Genomic DNA, 22,459 nt, shown 5'->3' with positions numbered 1-22,459 from the left:
CTTTTCTATCAACACAGTCGTTGCCTCTGCTTAGATGAATCACATGTATGAAAACCTAGTGATGATGTTTAATCTAATTAGGATTGAATTACATCCAACAAAGCTATCAAACATCAGGCAATTAAATGTGTTTAATGTTTAATCAGTATCTGTATCTGATTCCCATTAACACCATAAACTGCTTCATGAGAAAATGTTATCACCACCTTTCGGAAAATGGCTGCCAAGTCCTCTCCATCCCGTTGGTTAACCTGTGCATGTGCACTTGTGCAGAAACAATGAATCAGTTAAGGATTTGAAAGAAAACGTACATTTATGATCGTTGATTAATAATTCAAGGTGTTAAAAAGGACAAACGCAAATGAGATGCAAATTATCAGACACCTCGGAGACCATCAGATTAAACGACTGCTGAAAAAACAAGAGTGTTTGTGGCGACCTAATCTGTAGAGCCACATGTGTAGGCATGGACATGTGAATGTCTGTGGGTGTGTATGCATGTGTGTGTACGAGAGAGAGAGCGAGAGCATGTGTGTTCATTGCCATTCTCAGCTGCTCTCTGCAAATCACCCAGAGACGCTTTAACAGCCCTGGGTCTTTTCATAAAAGAAAATGATGCATTAAAAACTCCACAGAGGTCCATGGCCTTCCGTAACTCAAACACACTTTACCCAGTGGGGTTTATTCTAAATTAGAGCAAAACGCAATTCATGGAGAGATGAGAAACTATACGGAAAGTGATCCCGCACAGTCTCCACAACAAGACGAGCATTGGATCTGCACGGAGTTATTAGCACATAAGACTTTAGAGCAGATCACATCATCACACACACAATAAATTCAGCTTAAAGAAGAGGTAATAGTAACAATCAATCCTTTACTGTGAACTAAACTTAACAGTCTCAAAAGCATCAGCGGCATCTCAAATGCTGCACTCTCATATTTCACATCACAAAGCCTGATGTTATTGTATCAAACAATGGGCTTCTCAATGCAGAGCTCTCTGTGCCGGAGCAGCCATTTGTTCCATTTGGGAGAAGTGAACCTTTAAAGCTGCAGCCGCCTGCCATCAAACAGCCCTCCGCCTTCTCCGAGGTTGGAAGAGGTCAAAGATGAAGAGAGCAAACAATTGCCGACCTCCTGCTCCGCATCCCTTCGCTGCCACACGCTCCCTCTCAGCTGTGTCTTTCCCAGCATATGTGTGCATGGCGTGTGTGTGTGCACGCGGATCCACAGGCATGTGCGATTTCCGCAGCGAGAGACCGGTGGAGTGACTTCAGATGACTGATTTGCACACACACACTGTGTCGGCATAGAGGCAGACACAAACACTTGACTTCATTCATGTTAGAACATTTCACATTAGAATTTGTGAATGAATGTTCTTACAATAAAAATAGATTGTGGAAGGGAGCGAGATGAGACTTTTATTCCTGTGATGGATCAGTGGCGAACACAGGGGAGGTGATACACAAACGGTGCTAAATCGGCCACAACATTCTCTGTGAAATTACACCTTTGTGTTCAGTTATCAAGACCTGTTTCATTATCTGAGATTGTTTGTTCTTGCAGCATCCATTCATGTCCAGGACCAATTAACTGTCAACATTAACGTCCCTGTGAGGCGATGGTGGATATCATTTGAAATGTTTAACGTCCCACCTCTCAATGCACAGACTGAAACAAGACAAATTAACTATTGGCAGTTTAGATCCAGTAAAGACAACAAAGTCCAATTAAGTGTGACGGTGTAGAACAAAGGTCACTAATAGGTGGACTGTGGTCAAGGACCCAGGCACCAACTTCACCTGATGTGCTCCAAAAACCAGCAAAGCAACTTTTTTAAATTTAATTCTTCATTAGAGTACTTAATATTTATTTAAATTATACTTGCTTTGAGCTGTTGAATACACATATCCAATATTTTTAATATATATTACACTGTGTCATAAAGATAGTCATACATTATCATGTTCCAGACTTTTGTTTGAGGAAATCTGCTCTCTCTGCGCCTCTCTTGAGTTTTAATTGAATATCCCTGCAGTATAAACACTGTAGAGTCTATACAGGCAAAGCTGAAAGGGCAAAATGTAAATATTCACCACAGTAATTGCCTTAACACAGAGAGAGAGACGCTGACAGAGAAGGCGATAATTATAACGTGAGGTCAAAGGGCATTTTCATCTCTAACCTGCAGGCAGGTATTCCTCAGATGAATGTCTCTCCTCCAGCAGCCTTTGTTTAAACACTGCGACTGTGATTATTAAATGCACAGCTGTGTTCTCCATAGGTTTATGTTCTCATGTTATCCTGTTTTAAAGCTTCCCTCCATCACGTCGGGGGACAAAACAGATGATTGCATGAAGCACTGAGCTGGAAAGCTCTGTGATCCTGGCCTGCGGCTACAGCGCCATGATATGAAGAGACCAATTTCGCTTTTTGTTTTGCATTTTCACTTGTTTGAGCGGCGAGCATGTTGCACACTCGAGTTTGCTGAACCGAGGAGCGCCTGAAGACACATTTGTACTCCACGACGCTCACACATGCAACTGGCTCCATCTATTCAAATGACAGTGTTTGTAACTAAAGAGCAAAACACATTTGGAGCTTTTTATGTGTACAATTAACCTCGCAAACAAGTTTACATTGTTTGACAAGAGCCTCAATGAAGCATATGTCAACACCTCTGTTAATCCACATTCTGTCTATTAAGGAGTCAAAGTACCACTTTCACCTTTAGGCAAAGCTGCCAAATAGTGACCTGCAGCTCAAGGACCACTTAACTCCCAGTGATTTCTCTGAGCTCTTAAGCCAAGATGAAGATTAAAGAAGAGACTGAGCACAATGTATCACAGGGACAAAGCACAGCTGAACAATGAGACAGTAGAGAACTCTTCAATATGCTACTGACGCAAACTAAAGACTTCCTGGCGCTGTTTCCCAGTAAAAGCTTGTGAAGACACTGCTGTGGAGCTTTCTGATTGGCCGGTGTTTTGAGTGTCACTAGATGCTAGGATAATTGAGGCTTTAAAGATTCGATATGAAACTTTGGCCACTAGGGGTCTCTCAACCAAAATAATAATCCTTATTATCATAGGAGTTGTTATCAATGAAAATCTAACGCACTAAAGTTTTCTTCACGTTACGCAGCAAAGGGCAAATAATAATCATCTAACGATCCGTTAGGAGTGACCAATATAAATAGTGGAAAGAAAAACAAAATCAGTCTAACTGAATATATTACGAATCAAAGAGCAGCCGAGAACATTTGAATAAAGAACTAATTCACAAAATAAACTAGAGCATCACACACACAGGAACCATAGCTGAGACATACAAACACAGACAGGCTTGTGCCTAATTAGTGCCAAAAGCATCACACAGCTCTAATGAGGATATGGACTCTGAAACAAGGCAATTTAAGCACATACGCACACATACATGCACACACACTGCACACACACACACACACACACACACACACACTTATGCACAGCTGCCCTTCACACTATGAGCCTGCAGGGTGTGACAGGCGGGGACGCCAAAAGAGGATTTGTGGTGAAAAGCTTTGGGGAGGAGGGTGAGAGGGAGAGAGAGAGATAGGAGGAGTGGAGAAGAGGGGATTACATGGTGAATATTTCAATACTAAAACATACCAATTGGCTTGGGCTCCCTTTCTGGCTTGGACAGACCGATACACACACATACACACACACACACACACATATAAAGGCATTAGTGAGGCCATATCTCCTACAGCTAGCTTAGCACTGACTATACACAGTGGGGTGATGGGTAAAGCTAATACAAAACCACTGGGACCCCCGGGATCTGACTGACAAGCTGATTGCTGGTTAACCTGCTGTGACTGACTGAGTCAATCTCTTCTCTTTGTATCTAAAAAGTGCAGAGCAGCAGGAAATACATCCCAGATGTCAGAGATAACAGCTTTTACTGTAAAACTAATAACATCAGAACATCATATAGAGAAACTGGAAAGAACAGAACACCAATACAAGCAGGTTTAGTGTCTGTTATTAAATTACAGACTCTTGAGAATGAACATGAAGCGTGGACGAGACATACAGAAGGGACATCAGTGTAATAAAGCCGGTCACTTTAATATGGATGATCTATTTGTTGCAGGATTTCTCGGGAAACATCATTCTGCTGTTTGTAATAAATTGACTCTTATGATATATTTCTATGACTATAGAGCTCAGTGTTTCCAGTTTCATCTCTGTAATAAGTGTTCATTTAACAGTGGTCATTTTCAACACTTAGCACACTGCAAATTTGTCTTCAAAGAAAAATCAATACTACAAATAGCCACAACACAAACCCTGTGCAGCCACTTCTCCACTCATGATGGAAACATGTCACCTGAACACGCTAACTTCTTCTTCTTCTTCCTTATTTTGTCTACACACTGACTCTGCACCTTGTCTAAACTTTCTGCCGTTGAGGCAAACAGCCATGAACGATTTTTTTCTTTGTATCATGCAAGACGGCGAGGTGAGAGTGTTTCTCACTTTCCGGCGAAACGTGACTCACCAGGGGGAAAAGAAGCAGCTCTGCTGGCAGTAGGAAAGGAGTCAATCACCTTTTAGCAGTTTACTCAAGTTTTAAAAAAACTGCATATACGCACTAACTTTGATGTAAAAGAGGAATATTATATATATATATATATATAGATAAGACTCCTGCCATCATAGGTAGAAGAAAGTAAAACGACTTGTGGTACATCAACAAATAGAATAGTGAGGTAATTATCTGTGTAATCTCTTTTTGTTAGTTCTGGGGTAAAAGCCTGAGTAACATTGAGGAGCCAGAGAAAGGAATTGAAATTGGGGCCATGGCACATTTTACTCTCCAAAGTCATCATGAGGTATAATTGAGAATCTGTTTGCACCGAAAGAAACGTCCCGGTGCACGGGACTAGATGGCGGAGAGGTGCCATGTTGTGAGGTTAGAGGTCAACAGCAATGTCCCAGATACAGTCGGGCCGCGGGAACGCTAAAGGACAGAGGCACCGGCTGCTGGCTGGCATGATGGCTGCCACATGCTGCTCGGGTCAGCAGGGAACGAGGCTACAGAGTCGGAGTTGGCGACACACACCCCCACACACAGAAAGAGAGAGAGAGAGAGAGAGGGGTGAAAGAGGGATTAACTTCAAAAACAATCCAAGTGTAAGGGAGGCAGTTTGTAATGGGTGTGTGTGTGTGTGTGTGTGTGTGTGCATTTTTCTGGGGGCTGATGGGGGTTGGGGGTGTTCAAGCGGACAGTACATTGTCCCAGTTTTTTTCTACCCTGGAAGCCCTGGGTATAGACACAATACGTACGCAATATATGTGTGTGTGTGTGTTCATAGTTAGCATACTGCAGTCTAGACCAAGGGATTAGGTGTAATCTCTGTCCAGTGATACAGTTGATGAGCTGAGGTCTCACATCACTGCCTCTGCATCGACACCATCATCAACATGTCACTTCTTTTAGGTTTGAAAAGAGAAAACGAAAGCATTTCTGTTGTTACTGACCATTAATGAACCAGCGTGAGCTCTCATAACATCATGTATCACACATGGTATCGTTCTATTTTTGAAAATATGGGAAATGTGCTATTGATACAGGGCAGCCAGATGTTCAACTGCTGGGTTTCTTATAATCTCGTCAAGTCTAGGATGTATCTGTAGCATCTTCTCTAGTCAGGTATAATTTATGTAGAAAAGTAAATGAAATGTGATGAAACACTGCTTCACTAATGAAAATAAGGGACTTCAACTAGTACTGATTTCAATTAATCTCAGTTCAGAGGAGCTGAAAACAAGTGAAGGTATTCTGCTTCTGTGCAGAATTACATAGACTTCCCCATAAAGTGAATAGCCCAGTAGAGACATCCATAGTCTTTCCCAGTATTCTGACATATCTGACCGGGTTGTTTGTTGAAGTTGTTAGTTCCACATTGGTCTTGTTTGTACTTTTATGACAGCTTCCTAATATCTGCATCATTGAGACAAGAACTGCAACACACACACATTACAATCCATGCATGCTGCCAAAACAGCTCGCTCTGTAAAACCTAGTACATCATACTTTAACACATTCAAACCTTTTCAAGGTGAGGTATTTAAGGGGAGTATTGAATTTTGGGGGCAGCACAGTGGTTAGCACTGTTGCCTGAAGTTTCCAGATTTCTCTCCGTGTTTGAATTGGTTTCCTCTGGGTACCCCCGTCCTCCTCCACAGCCCAAAGGCATTGGGACAGATTGGGGACAGATTGGGGATTAGTTAATATGAGACACTAAATTGATGGTAGGTGTGAATGGTCTCTCAATGTCAGCTGGGATTGGCTCCAGCTCCTCCCGCAACCTTCAAAATGATAAGCAGTATTTTTAATGGATGGATGGATTGAATTTTAGACTTTTTAAGAACGCCATGCAGAAACCCTGAACCCTCACTTTCACACACCAGTGAGGCGGTGAATAATCCCTCATTTTTTCCAGATAACAGAAGATGCAGTCACCACTTGTGTGTGTGTCTGTGAGAAAAGTACTCAATGTGAAACTAAAACTAAAATATTAGAAGTAACGATTACCCCCTGGAGGCAAAGCAAAAGCGTTATTGAATGTGCAGAGCGGGTAATGATTAAAGCGCTGCACGTCTGTGTAGCAGACAGTGTTTGGGTTACATGACACACAGGGTTGTCTTTGTCAGGCTGTGTTTAATTACAATAGATCGGGGGAATCAATATCGGTCTTTGGGCTAAAATCAAACTGTTGGTAAACAAACCCAAGTTTTTTAAGCACAGAAAAGCTTCCACTTAACTCCAACCATTAAATGAGTGCTAATTCATTTACCCCAGCTCACACACATATCCCAACCACCAGCACCACCACCACACAGGCCCCCATGGCAGATTTAATTAGAATAACTTCATTACCCGGAGCTTCAAAACACTTCACTCTATAAACAAAAGACAAGACAACGATCTCTTTCTGGAGGACGGGTTTTAGAAGAAAACAACCAAAGCAATCCAACACAAAGACACCGAGTGTGTCAACTCATCGTCACACAGAGGAATCGTCCTGCTCCCAGAGACAAGGTGGGACATGTCGACACCTGACATCAGGATTACTGCACTCGCACAGACACACAACTAAACGGCCTTAAAGTAAAGCCATAATTATAACAACACAGTCTGCTCAGATACAAAGAGAAGAGAAGAGAAAAGAAGAGCAGAGCTTTTACGTTTAATGGTCAAATTATAAAGAACATATGAATACAGAATTGTGCTGTACATATTGTACACCCCAATATACACAGAAAAAACAAATGTAAAAAATCAAACCTAATAATAAGGGATTGCTGCACTGAAGTGACAATCACAAACTCTATTTTCAAAAAGAGAAGAGAAGAGAAATATGTGGATGATCTGCTACAACCACTTGAGTCCAGTAGCATCATAACCTCGGGCAAAAACGTCTTCGTCATCTTCTACCATTTCATATTACCTCATGTATAAACCAATCCCCTTTATGCATTCTCCTCTTTTATCATTGATGTCATGTGAAATCCTGGACGCTCTCAAACCAACCCCCGTCAGATAAAACCTAACTGAGCACAGCAGCCCCCTGAAACATACCACATTTAGTTAGTCCCCGGAAAAGTTGACATTCTAAAAATACAAGCATCAGATATCAAGCATAAGGGACACATGATCACACACACACACACACACACACACACACACACACACACAAAACAAACTTTGGGTGTCATTTTGTCCCAGCAAAAAGGTCGGATATTGGGTTTCATGCACAGTGCCAGAATTAGACTGAAGTAAAACTGATACTGTTCACTTCAATCTACTGTACCCATCACACACACACACACACACACGCACACACACACACACACACACACACTTTTTCTCCGTCTCCTCTCCTCTCTCTAACACTCTCCATCTGACACCCAAGTTCTGTTCAGCATGATCTCATCAGACTGCTGGCCAGCAGGACAATGAATCACCTCACACAAATACACACAAGCACAAAAACCTACCTATACACACACACACACACACACACATACATGTGCACAGAGGAATGCACCAAACATAAGAAGACCTGGATCCAGAGCATGCATGTGTCTTGTAATGACATATCAAGTCCTGGAACCACTTTGTTGCAGACACATGCAAAGACATACATGCACATGTATATGCATGTGCACCTATACATGCTCACTCACCTGCACCTGCATGAAGGATCCCCGGTAGAAGCAGCATGCTGCAGCCGACAGGGCACTCCACAGACTACACCTCTCCGTCATGGTAGTGCACACACCTTCCTCTGCTACCTTTTCCTCCACTTCACCTCTCCTCCTTCTTTCTCCCCCACCCAGAGTGTCCGATCCAGGGAGGGAAAATAAGCCCCAGCAGCCCCTGCCTGGACTGAGCCTGTCCCACCCCTGCCTGGCTACCAGCCCATCAACATAGTACCACCACCACTACAAGAGGCTATGAGCTGAAGAGCGAACAGCACAGCCCCAGCCTGCAGACAGTAACCACATCAGCTATTTGCCACAGGAGTGAGCCGCTAACAGCTGGTGCTGATGGCAGAGAGTGATACCACAGATCCTGACATCTCCTCCTGCGCCTGCTGCCTCCTGCACCGGCTCCTGCCTCTGCTGTCTCCCCCTGCACTTGCTGCACTTCACGAGGCTGCTAGGGATTACCTCATTGCTTTGCTGATGAAAGGAGAGTGGGTGGGGGGAGGGCGGACCATAGAGGAGGAGAGAGAGAGAGAGACAGAGAGAGAGAGAGACAGAGAGGGTGGGAGGGATGGATGGATGCATGGAGGGAGGGATGGTGGAGGGGTGTGCATGCGAGGAGGCACAAGCGGAGAGGAGTTGCTGTCGAATTGCAGGCAGAGAAAACCCAACCCCACCCACCAGTCCAACCCACGACCCCCGCTGCACATACTGAGACAATGCTTGACACGGGTGGGGGGTCACAGAGGGGGTGCAAAACAGGAACAAAGTGAGGAAAAAAGATGGGAGGAGGGAAAAAAAGGATAATTAAAAAGATGAGATGATGAATGGAGAGAAGATGCAGAGGAATAGAGGAGGAGGAGGAGGAATGCAGCCTCCCAAAGGAATCTAACCTTTCTTTTGCCAAGAAAACAACCCCAAGAGGGACCCACACACCCCACCCCAAAAATACACACACACACTCGCACACACAGTTGTGTCTCCATGACTTCAGAGGACATCACATAGACTTACATTGATTTCATTGAGACTTACTCAAACTGAAAAATAGTTATAACCTAAACCCTTCAGCTTTAAATGTTTTGATTTACATAATGGGGACTGTTTTTTTGTCCCCATAAGGAGGAGAAGTCCTCATAATGTGACAGACTTCGGTCCCCGCAGCATGAGTAATACCTGGACATCTTCCTGACCTTAACCAGGAATTCAAGTTTTGCTTTCTTTAGGACCAACCTTTGGTCCCCATGAGATCTAATGGTCCTCACAAGGTCAGTATGCTGGAGCAGATCCTAATGATAAAATATAAAAAGATAAAAATACTGCACACACGCGCACGCTCATACTAACGTGCTTAACTGCATGTTCCCACTTTTTCTTACACACACACACGTTGACACATACACGACGTGTGTGTGTCGACGTGTGTGTGTGTGCGCAGCTGAATATAATGATGCGTCTCTAAAAAGCCACGCAGACTGCAGCTAGACACCTCATTATAAGCTGAAACACACAGGCAGGTGTTTCAAGGATAACACGTTGTGATTTTCACCGGCCCATTTCATACACACACATATGCACACACACAAGCACACACACACAGGCACACATACCGGCAGGGAGATGTCAGGAGGGGAGGGGCTGTGTCTCCAGAGGTCTGAGTGAGTGACATCATTGAGGACGCTTCGCCATGGCAACACTGCGAGAGCCTTGACAGCATCCCAAAAAAATCTGACACTGCATTTAGTTGGGTCTGCACCACTGCAGGGAGGCAACGTAACAAGAGAGAGAGAGAGAGAGAGAGAGAGAGAGAGAGAGACAGACGTTGCCAGACAAGGAGAGAAAAATGCAACACACCAGGTCACACAAATATTCCTGTTCGGTCTCCTGCGTGACTTTGTCTTCAAGTCATCTCCGCACAACACACATCAGATGATGTCCGTTATCACGTTGCTAATCTTCCTCTTGAATGCATGCTAGTGGGTCAGAGGCAAGAGGGGAAAAAGGTTGATAGATAAGACGCTACAAGAACCAGGATGGATTCATTAACTGCAGCATCTCCTCTTAATGTAATCTCGAGCCATCCACCACTGGATTAGACAGATTACACAGTGGGGACACAAATAATCTCATAAGAGGGGCCCTGTGCCCCCCCCCCCCCCCCCCCTTCATCCCCCTGTAATACCAAACAATCACAACATATACAGCACGACACATCTGGCGGCTGCCTGCGCCACACGTGGAAAACACACGACAATATGATGGATGCAGAGTTTAAAGCGTTGACCGTGTGCCATAGCTCCGAGCTTCGCACTAACGTTGGCAGTGTGAGGGGCTCAGACAGGTGATAATGAAAATGTGTTGCTGTGTAAGGTGAATTAGCTAAAAGCTGCTCAACAAAATTATACTTCCTAAAACATATGTTGTTTTTATATTACTACTCCCAATCCTTTTAAATATACATATATATTAAATGTACATGTATACTAATATATCTAGCTTGATTTAATTCTCTATATTTACAATATGTTAAACCTGTGTCCAGGTCCTCATTTATTCATTTTCCTCAATTTTTCAGCTTCTTCTCAAACATCCTTTCACTCTTCAGCATTCCTGTATCCATGGTCTCCCATTTTTTCTTCACCCTGTCGAATCCAACCTTTCTCCAAAACCTCCTTATCACCTCTCCCTCCTCCTTATCCCGACCTCTCATCGCTATAGCCTAACCTCCTCCTTCCAGCCTCCTCCTCCCCCTGATCCCTGATCTTTTACCTCTCTTCTCTCCTCTGTCCTCTCCCCTCTCTCCTCCATGGACATCCCTCCATCTCTCCCTCCCTCCAGTATCTCTGCATCTCCTCCCCTGCTCGGAGGTGGTCTTCTGTTATATATTAATTAGTGTGGCCCCATCCCGCAGGCTGATAGGAAACACAATGGAGAATCCCTGCATGTGCCTGCAAGCCTCCTGCTAATGAAAGGAGCGTGCATGTGTGTGTGCACAGACAGAAGGAGAGGGAATATAGACAGTGAGAGAGAGAGTGTGTGAGAAGGGAGAGAGCAAAATGTGTGTGTGTGTGTGTGTGTGTGTGTATGTGTGTAAAAAGATGAAAAGAGACACACTGAGGGCACATCGAGATTATATGTGCACACACGTCTTTGAGTGTCTATGTGTGCACACGTCTAAAACAAAGACGGAGCTCCGCTGGGGGTTCGGAGGGTACAGCTAATGATCTGTGTGTGTGTGTCTGATTGTCATCGGTGTGTTTTCACAGGGAGGCCCCTCCTCACAAACCGGGTAATCCGTATTGAACCATCAGATATGTGTTTCAAAGCCTGTTTGAAACATCAGTCTGCAATAATGATGCAGGGAGAGAAGAGGCCTGTGACCTACACACACGTACGCATGCACACACACACACACACGCACACACACGTGAAATAGCACAATTAAAAATCATCTTGCTTTAATCGCACTAAACATGACTGTAACCTTACGTGAGTGTGTTGCCTTGGCAACTAGACACATCTTTTGACGGGAATACAGAAGTGAGCCAATCAATGTGTCATTGTTCTCTGTCCTGTGTACCGTGAGCGTGTTGACCTTGAAGAAAGTGGACAGAATGAGGAAAGCACTTGAGAATACGACGGCGCTGAGGTAAATACCAGACGTGTTGGTTCAACTCTGTGGTTATTTTTGAGGTGGCAGTTTGCAAAGTAAATATTTCATCTTTCTTGTTGTCCAGTCAGTGTTGCAGATGTTCGGCCTGTGATGAGAGCCCCGAGCGATATGGATTTTTGGGGCCGATAACGACACTCTTCTTATTTAACAGTTTGAACACTGAACTCTATTTTAAGAAATGAATAATTAAAAGAAAACACAGATATTACCAGGAACTTGAATTAAGAAAAACTTTAAAAAAGTAAATGCACATATTTTCTGCATTGTTCATTCTGTAAAATAAAAGTTTTCGCTGATACAGATCTCCACGAAAGGCTCATATCGGCCAAATGACATGTTTTCTTGTATTAAGCAAGTAGTATGAGATTTTGTCCTTACCACATTTTTCTCAGTATTTGCGACACGAGCAGTTGAAGGAGCAACCATTGTACTTTAAATCACGATTACAGAGGCAATGACACATCTTAAGTTGAATACCAGATGTGCAGGGTGCTTATTGGCATTTGTAGCCACACTCATGATTCTCTGGATGGGTTTTCACTTTTCACCACACTGTGTCTGTATTGTGTGTCTGTCTGCACATGGAACAACAACTGAAGACTGTACAGGGTTGGGTGTGTGTTACGGTGGACCAGCCCTGACATTATACACCCCCACTCATTTAGAGAGGCGCCACATTAATTAAGTCTACTGTAATTGTCACACACACACACAACACACACACACGCACAAACACACACTGCCCTCAGTTAATCAGATGGCACACAGTCATACAGATTTTTGAAATTCAAACCATTCGCATAATCAAACATCCAGTAACACATGATACACAGCTGAGTCCCCCTTCACACACACACACACACACACACACACACACACACACACACATATGTTAATAAAACTCATATGAACCCCCCTGTCCCACCTCCCCCGCTCTGCTCCTCCCATCAATCCAGCTCCACACAGCTAAACAGGACAGGAGACAAAGCAGGGCCGTGCTGCAGGCGAAAACAAACGCACACAATAATAAAGCAAGGACACACACACACACACACACACACACACTCTCTCACACACACACACACTCTCTCTCACACACACACACACACACACACACACACACACACACACACACACATACACATACATACACGTCACCCACAGTGTTTAAAAATGTTATTTCACCAGTCACAAACCAGTCTGAATCAGCTCTTTATGTCTTTTGAGTCACAAAAACAAAAACATTAGATGTTGCTTGACCAGCCATGCCTCCCCATGAAAAATGCATGATGATGGATATTTTATGATAAAGCCGAACAGATGAAGAGCTTGTCCCAAAAGCTTCGGAGCCTTTCTTATACTGTTCGTTTATTTTCTCTGAGCCAAGTTTGTTTGCCTTTCTCTCTGTTTTGTGTGTGACAGTGTGTTGGTGTATGTGTGTGTGTATCTGTACATGTGTGCGAGCCTGGTCTTTTCCCATTATAACAGAGAACGTTGAGGCCAACTCCTGATTTAAACATCAGCTGCCATAAATGTTTCAGAGAAATGGAAGGCGACGGGCTGCCCGCTGGAAGCTCTTTAGAGGCGGGCGGGTCGGTGAGTGGGTGGTGTGTGAGAAAAGAGAAAAAACTAAAATGGGTGGCAGAACACCAACAAGCATACAAGAAAAAAAAGGTGAGTTCAGGTTGAAGCGACCACAATTCTCCTCCTCCCTTTTTAAAATCGGAGCGATGTGCTCATCTTGAAAGAAATATGTTGAAAATTCACTTTAAGAGCTTAGTCACGCACACGTCAGGCTTATTTAAAATCAAAAAACAAGTTGGGTGATATTTTGTGCCGGGGTTAGTCCCAGTTATTGTGTCTTAAAATGTTACATCACCTCCTAGTGACAGAACAGACCTACAAATAGTTTAATTGTGGCAAAAACAATCACATTAAAATTAGTAGTTCTACATGAACCTTAATAAACAGTCACTATGGTGCTCTGTGTAAGGACGTCTCATTTTAAAGGCATAGTTCAAAACGTTCTACTGAAACATAACACCCCAGAATCAAACTAGGAATTAAAATATCAACCTTTATTTTTGGATTGCAAAACAATGTTTGACAAGTTGTTGCCGACCGTCCAGTGTCTACCCTGCCTCTCACTGAACGTCAGCTAGGATTGGCAGCAGCGTCCCATGTGACCCTATAGAATAAGCAGTATAGATAATGGATGGAAGGATGTGTGGACATTATACGCACATAATACTTTGTTAAGGCCTATATATATATATCGGCACACTTAGGTTTTGTTGTGTTTGCTATCAAAGATTCAAATTAGTTCATTATATCTGTGTGAAAATCAACGTTACACTGTTAAAGTTAATGTAAGTTTGAGTCAATCAGAGTGAGATGTGATTGAACTGAATCATTTAAACGTTTTTGTTGTGGGATTTAGTTGCAGTCGATTTGTGGTGGCCAGGGGAAGTTGGATGCATTTGTTTTACAAAAGAGATTCCGTCCGGGGTCAGAGGAGAGGGCTCTCACCACCGCTCCTGTGATGTATAATCAATAGAAAGACACATCCCAGGAGCTCATCATTTCACTCCAGTCTCTTCTTCCCTCTCTCTTTCCGTCTTTAGCTTCACTTTCTTCTCCTCACTCTCCACTTTGGCTTTAAACTTTAAAGTCCAATACTTGAACGTACGTGTGTTTGTAGTAACAGGCTGCCAATGATCGCCCTCCAAGGTCATGAGGCAGCTTCACACAAGCTCTCACTTCTTTCACAAGTCCAGTGTATGGCCCCACCTGCTGGCCGCAGCACAGACTGGCTCCTGCAAACGTGAGCGCCGCTTCCCTCCAAATCTAATTAGCTAAATGGCAAAGTGAATTAAGCTGAAATGAGCGCGAGTGTGGGAGATTAAGGGCTAATAATCAGCTGCCATTACATCTGAGTGCTCACGTTTAAAATAACCTAATTCAATAACACGAGACGATTCAAACTGAGTTACTCATTTAGGCTTAAAAACACAGCTCATATCTAAAGTCATGTATGTGCATGTGTGTCACAGAGAGCAGATAGGTTGTTGTTTTCATTGGATTCTAATAAATTCCCATATATTCAAATGCTGTTCTCATTTTTATCTTCAAAACACTGCTGCAGAGTTTAATAAACACTGTTGACGTGATGGTATTTTACTGTATTTTACCAGGAAATGTGAAATATGTAGAAATGAAGTGAAAAAGGAGTAAGTAATATTGGATATTGCACATTATATTAAAAGATATGGTTATATATTAGGTTGATCTCTTTTAATGGGCCAGTACTTATTTTATTTATTTTTCATTCCTTTTAGGTGTGAAATAAATCCCAATCTTTTGAAATGTACTCCTGAGGCTTTGACTTCTTTGTCCCTGACAACATCTAACGTTTCATGGTGCTGGTAAAGACTAAAATAATGATTAGTCATATTCATGTTTGTCATTATGGAGCATTGATCATCATTCAGGCTTAATGATGCTGACTGATGAGAGAGATTTCTGTGGGAAATGACTCAGTTCCACGTATGTACAAAGAAGTTGACCACATACACACACACACACCCTGACAGACGATGATACAGACACTAACAGATGCTCACACATCTGGACGGAGCAGACTCACCTGGACATATTCAGCCTGGCTGTCGGTTGGCTCCATGTGGCTGAAGAAACAGAAAAACACACGAGAGTGAGGGGGAGAAAAATAAGTCCAACAAAGAGATATAGAGCAAGTGTTGATTATAAATATCTGTGAAAAAGTACACAAAATGTACACACACTTTTTTGTGTTGATCTGATCTTGTAACAGGTGCAGTGTTACCACAGACTTAAAATAACATGCCTGTATTCCCATGACCCATTTCTGCAGCGGCCTCTCTGGCGAGTTAAACGTTGCCGCAGCAAGGCCTCATGGAAAACGGACAGATAACAAACCCCACTGAGTATCTAAGGTTGCTGGCCTCTCAAATCTCTCGGGCTCCATAATTCACAATTTACACTGTGGATCCAGATCATGTAACAAAAAACCCTGTAGTGCTGCAGTCCTGGGAGGGGGGGGGGGGGCTCTGTGGGATCTGCTGTGCAGAGCAAGAAGGGGTAATTACACCCACAGACAAGTTTTAACATCAATCAGTAACAGCTCCCAGTTGCATGATGGGTCTCATAAGGCCTGGCGTAAAGCTGTGTTACACATGACCACAGAGGGGCCAGATCAAAGCGCCCCATCACCGCGCTGGGCTCGGGAATGTTAATGGGTCCCATGGCAGAGCAGCTCGCTCCCCTCCCATGCTGCTCCGGTGCTGGATCCCAGCACTAAAAGAATCTGCTCAAAATCTTACAAATATCTTCGTTCGACATTGGCACTGAAAATATCTGCACGAAAGAAAGAAAGAAAGAATGTGAGTCAGCTGAAAATTCAAAACAGGATAATCCTACGTGAAGATTTGAAAACCAGCACATGAGATCAGAGGATCTGTCATGTTACAGAAGAGCTGCATCACTGTGAAGACACCAGCTGTGGTTATTCTCTGAGACTATAGAAGACAATTAAAACCTTGAATAAAAGTAAATTCAGATTGTGTGTGATCACTGTTTGAAACTGAAATGTTCTCTGGGTGCAAATCTCTCCACATATGCTTCATTTCACTTTTACTTCATTAGTACAAAACAAATGTGTTTCAATAAGACTTCACTGTGTCTCATCAATGCTAGAAACACCTACAGCAACAGGTGCAGAAGAGAAACTTGTGCTTTTGGCCTATATATAAAAATATATCTTGAAATTAACTTGACAACAGCAAATGAGAAGCTGGATCCGACTAATGTTTGCTTGAAAAACATTGTGATCAATGAATAGAGATACCAACTCATTTTTCTCTATTGCAGTGTGTGTAGGAAGTTTAAGTTACAACTGAAGGAAGGTGCAAAACATCAATTTTTGGAGACAGATAGAAAAGACACAAGAATGGTTTTGGCGAGATGAGCCCAGATTTAGATATGTTTGTCCCACAGAGTAGCTCCATGAGACATGCAGAGACAAAACACCTTTTTGCATCCGTCTCCAGAAAAAACTTTTTTTTTTCCCCTGTAACATTTCCCTCACACAACCAAACAATATTCACTTCACTGTCAGAGCTAAGTGACGAAATCCTCACATCTGAGACAGAAAACCAGAAATCAAAACAGCTCCTGATTACTTCTCTGAATTAATCCATTAATCATCTGACTGCTTCAACTCCAGCTGTGACATAACATGACTCAACATCGAGGATCATCCCCGATCCTTGTTACTGTTCCCTTCAGGAATCAGAACGAAAAAATGTGAACACTTTACTCCACGAGGCCTAAAATGAGACTGAAGGACAAAATCCAGAGTCACAGCTGCTGAGGTGATGAAAAGACACACACCAGGACAGAGGAGACGATTCTTACCAGCCACCAAAAACACCTGAAGAGGTTCTCCAGGAAAAGCAACTTTGGCAAAGAAGTGAGTGGATGAGAACGTGGACAGAGAGACGGAGAGACTGAAGGAGGTGTGATGTACTGTCAGGCTGAGGGGGAGCTCTTCTGATGTGCCCACCCTGAACCTGCAGTAAACTGTATTTCCCACGGTCTCTGGGATGACCTAATGGGCTGATGCTGCACGCTCACACATACAACTCCATGGATGTCTGCACAGCTCCAGCCTATACACACACACACACACACACACACACACACACACGAATCCTACTGTAACATGATACACACTCTGCCATCATGCGTGGAGAGAGGCTGGCATGTCATGGGAAACAGCGAGAGAATGCAATCTGCTCGGCTGGGAGGAGGCGGAGGGGACACATTTTCATACTCTGCAGGACACTTCACACTTTTGTACAACGACATAAAATGCAACACAATAGGCAACACAAAGACTTGTTATTATTTCTGTACGTGTCCAGGGTTAGTTTGAATTCATATCAAATATCAATAAAAGGAATCAATGACATCAGCTGCTTTAAAAAGATAAAGTCACGTAATGAAGTATGTTATCTTTCTGTTTCTCACCATCGCCTTAGACAAATCCAGGACACGACAAAGTCAGCTCTTTACTATGAAGTGTTCACCCACCAACTAAACTGTAGCTCCACACACAAACAGCTTACACTGCACACCCACGCCCCCTGGCCTCCGCAAAGAGCAAGACCGGATTAACCCTGCCACAGAGACCTGGGGCAAAAATGTGGATACTGGGCCCCAGATGACCTTGTTCCAGTTTTCTCTGAGATACACGTCCAGTTTTATTAAAGGTGAAATACGAGCAAGGACATTTTTATTGTGAGGTAATTCCATCAAGCTCTCACTAATTTAAAGATGAGCCCCTTGTGAGCACAGAGCAGATGTAGTGGAGGAGTCCGAACTAGATTTGTGCAGTGGTTTAAAATGAAATCGATTCCTTTATTCAAGCGAACGTAAGAAAGTATGAAAAGTGAAATAGATGTATAAAGAAAACACGACACAAAAAAATTACTCAATAAGTCAAGCAAAGTGAATTAAAACTTGTAAAAACCAGTGCATATCTCTGCCAAGACCCACAGTCCTGTTACGAAAACACATTTACGATCAGGATTTTTATTTGGATCTGCAACAAACTGCACACACACTAAATATCAGTCTTCTAAACATATCTGGGGTTTTTTCATCAAGATCCATGAATTATAAGAAATCAATGAAAATGCCTTTTCTCACAAAGTCAAAGAAAGTGAAAGAAAAAAACTGGATCTGCACCAAAATGTTCCAGGTTCTTCCCTGACTCACACTGCGTCCTTCCACCAAGTTTCATGGGAATCGGTCCAGTAGCTTTTGGTCAATCTTGTTAACTAACAGACAAACAAACGCTAATCAGTTACTTTCCAGAACTGACTCCGACAAAGGGCCTTTTCCTGTTTCAATAAGCTACAAAAAACAAGTTGACACACACTGAGACTGGAGCTTTCAGGAGGCCCCTGGAAAACCTGACAGCACAGAGGAAGAACATTAAGCCTCTTTAGTGTCAAACTGCATAAAAACCCACAATCATTATGTCGTTGATAAGTTTTGGTTCATGTGAGTCGCCCCAAGTTAGAAACCTTTCTTCCTTCCTCCTTCAAAACAGGAGGGAAGTCCGTTTACATCCTCCTTCACTGTCTTTCTTGTCCATTAAAGAAGAAGAAGGCTTTAGAAATGTTACTGTTACTGAAGACACTAACCTGTGAGTGCCGTTGGAGTCTCCTTCATCTGCTCCTTCAGTCGGTTCTGTGCTCCCTGTGACCTCAGATAAAATCCCAGACTCTGACTCTTCACCCTCATGAGTCTGCTCCTTGCTGCAGCTGAGAGGAAGTGGTGAGGTCTCCTCAGGATTCCTGTGTGCACCTTCCTGGGTGACCACTTCCTCGTTGCATGTCCTCTCTGTTTGCAGTGCAGCACCTGAACCACCAGATGGCGCCACCTCTTTGCAGGCAGCTGTAGGTGCAGAGATGATGTTTTGGGTTTTTGTGGCTTCACCTGGAGGTTCAGAGTCCTGACTGAGCGTCCCAGTGTCCACTTTAATCGCAGCATCATCCTTGGTCACTTTGCAGGGGGATTGCGTGATTCTTCGGTGGTCACGGTCTTTGAACCCTGCGGATCGCTGGCTTTGACTTCTGCTGATGCTGCTCTTCTTACTGCTGCTCGGGCCTCCTGGAGACGATAGGACCATCAGTGATAAACAGAACAAAAGTAATATGTTCCAGCATCATAACTTCTTCCACTTTACCTTTGTTATTCTTCTTCTTCCACAGTAGCCGTGGCAACGTGCCCATGTGCGTGTAGCTCTCACTGGAGCGCACGTAGCTGGCAGTGCGAGGCCGCATAGCGCCCAAGTCGTCCACAGTCGTCTCAGCAACCGGAGCCAGGATCTTTGAGAGGTCACCGCCATCTCCGGGTACATCCGACTTTGACGGAGAAGACGTGGAGTCAGATTTGTCGGTGGAGCGGCGGAAAGTGAGGTTGGTGAGGCTGCCGAACCACTTGAAAGCTTGAAAGAAGAAAAAGAAGAGGGACAAATGACAGGATGAAGGATTGTCAATATTCTCTCATTCATTTCTCACTTTGTGTTCTCATTCAACCTCTCAACTGTTTTTATAAATTTCTAATCATGCATTAAACCATTTCATAGTTTCAGGAAAAAGTTGGGGAATGTATCATCCCCTCCAAGAAGGTTGTAACTATGCCCCCGTCCACTGGTTTTCAATTTGTCGAGAGGATTACACAGCAAGTGATAAACACATTTCCACTGAAAGGATGCGACATGGGCCAAGAAAGAACCCATCCTATTTTGGCATGGACACTTTTTTCTTTGCAAAGTGTTTTTTTTGTTGACATTTCTGTGAATTTCTTAATAAATAATTCATGAGTCTTGATGAAAAAAATCTGGCATATTAACGGGGCAGATGTGTATGAGTGTGTGTAATTAAATGCATCTTAATTGAATTTAAGGGAACTGTTGGGCCTTGGCAGAGGTTGAGCTAATCTAGAGAAATTAGGGGACAGTATTTGGATCGAGTGGATTATTAAGTGAGGGGAAAAAAGAGAATTTAAGAACATGAGTCAATTAAAACTGCACAAAGATTTACAGTAATATCAAATGAAAGCATTTGATAAACCCACAGAGAATTTATCCACAGCTCAGTCAGATCTACAGAGTATTTGAGTGTCTTTGAGTTTTTTCTGACTTTCAGGTTCTGCTCTCATAAGACGTTTTGCAGATTGAGCTCAGCATTAAACAGCAGATCAAGTAGAACTTCTAGTAAAAGAAAAAGCATAACATTTCAATCAGCAATCAGTAAAGTTATTATACAATCATCAGGTGGAGAGACATGTTGTCCATGTCTACTGGACGTGTATTTGTGGAGGTAAAATGTCAAATGTTGTGTTTTACGCTTGTTTTTCCACCAAAGCAGAAAATAAATATTAAATTTGCTCATATCACTCAGAACGAGATACAGAAGCAGTCAACCAAGTTTTTATCGGCAGCTGTGGAGTGAAATGTTTATTTATATTTGCATGTGGGATGTGTGTGTGTGTGTGTGTGTGTGTGTGTGTGTGTGTGTGTGTGTGAGTGGGTGCATGCATACGGTCTTACTCAGTTGTGTTTGTGTGTCAGTATCAGTCAGCATGGGAGGGGACCTTTTTATTTTGCTCTTGCTGATTTCATTTTGTGATCAAATTCCCACATGTTAATATGCAAATATATACATGACCCAATTTCAAACACCTACACTTTAAATACTTACACTTGATATTAATATAACCATTATTATTGATGTGCTTTAATTATTTGTTTCTGTTGTGAAGCACTTTGTACTTTTGTGTCCTATAGATAAAAATATATTAGTAGTAACATAATTAATATTATTAAAATATAACAAATATATGAGACTATAAGACTTTTTGCATGTTTGTTTTTCCACTTGATTACTTGTTTTATTTATACTGTAAACTTTATTCGATTAATTATCTTATTTACTAGTGTTGTTTTGGAACAGACGCGACAAAACAGAACGAATCAAGTTTCTGTTCATTTCTGTGCAAGTCAACTTTCTCGTGAAAAAGAATTGTAGTCGAAAGACGACTAGGACATTATCATCCCTATCACCACTGAAATGACTTGCTGTAAACACAAGAACAAACACACACACACACACACACACACACACACTCACAGTACTCACTCAGTTTCTTCATGCTCATGTCTCCAGCTCCAGCTGCAGGTGGCTGATGGATGGATGGATGGATGGATGGGTGGATGGATGGATGGATGGTCTGAGAGAGGATGCAGTAAAGGGCAGATAAAGTCTCTCTGAGCAGCAGCATCAGTGTGAACCACAGGTCTTCTCTGCGTCTCTGAGGGTTGAGACGCTGAATACAGTTTGCATGTGTGAGAGAGAGATGAAGCCGGCAGCAGCCGTGACACTTCCTGTTTCAAGATGAGAGGACGAGTGGTGAGAGGAATTGATAAGAACGAAATGAGACAAGTTGACAGGTCAAATGAAAGAAGGTTGCCTTCTGGTCATGATGAAAAAGTGTTGATAGATAAGAAAGATAGAGAGGATAGTGTGAAGGAGTGGTGATGAAAACTAGCAGGGGTGTAAAAGGGAAGTGGTGATTGGTGACCTTTGTTCCACTAAAATAAAAACGTTTGCACAAAGAAAATGTTTTCAACAAGGATTGGGCAATAAAATGATTACAATATAGTTTTCATCAATTTCAATATAATAAAAGTTCAATGTAATCAATATACTACAGTACAATACAATACTACACATTGTGCAAGTACAGTTACTGTTTATGAAGAAGAGTTGAAAACCACACCCTTCACTCAGGAGCAAAACTCTGTTTCAAAGACATAACAACATGACATTGATAATGATAATTGTTGATGTCGACTTTTTTTGTTTGTTAAATCATCTCCACATATGCTAAATAAATAATTTAA

General features: G+C 42.7%; 1 protein-coding gene across 5 annotated transcripts in view; it reads right to left on the bottom strand.

The window, feature by feature from the left end:
* The window catches only part of sh2d3ca (SH2 domain containing 3Ca), a 46,957-nt gene extending 24,970 nt beyond the window's left edge, over nucleotides 1–21,987 (bottom strand). Inside the window, exons 1-4 of one of the 5 annotated variants that reach the window (XM_069513843.1) lie at nucleotides 21,696–21,987; nucleotides 19,739–19,999; nucleotides 19,194–19,662; nucleotides 15,590–15,629 (exon numbers count right to left, since the gene is read on the bottom strand). In XM_069513843.1, coding sequence (XP_069369944.1) covers nucleotides 15,590–15,629; nucleotides 19,194–19,662; nucleotides 19,739–19,999; nucleotides 21,696–21,837 — 912 coding nt within the window. In that variant the 5' untranslated portion in view covers nucleotides 21,838–21,987. Of the gene's footprint in view, nucleotides 1–8,249; nucleotides 8,759–15,589; nucleotides 15,630–17,397; nucleotides 17,607–19,193; nucleotides 19,663–19,738; nucleotides 20,000–21,695 lie in introns of those variants that run through there. The other 4 variants (XM_020082595.2, XM_020082596.2, XM_069513845.1 and 1 more) reach the window with 4 other exon arrangements.
* Between the last annotated feature and the right edge of the window lie 472 nt (nucleotides 21,988–22,459).

This window comes from Paralichthys olivaceus, chromosome 18, assembly GCF_024713975.1.
Source record: "Paralichthys olivaceus isolate ysfri-2021 chromosome 18, ASM2471397v2, whole genome shotgun sequence".
In the NCBI taxonomy this organism is placed as follows: domain Eukaryota; kingdom Metazoa; phylum Chordata; class Actinopteri; order Pleuronectiformes; family Paralichthyidae; genus Paralichthys; species Paralichthys olivaceus.
Note: the sequence above shows the minus strand (reverse complement) of the source record. Positions and strands in the feature narration are given on the sequence as shown.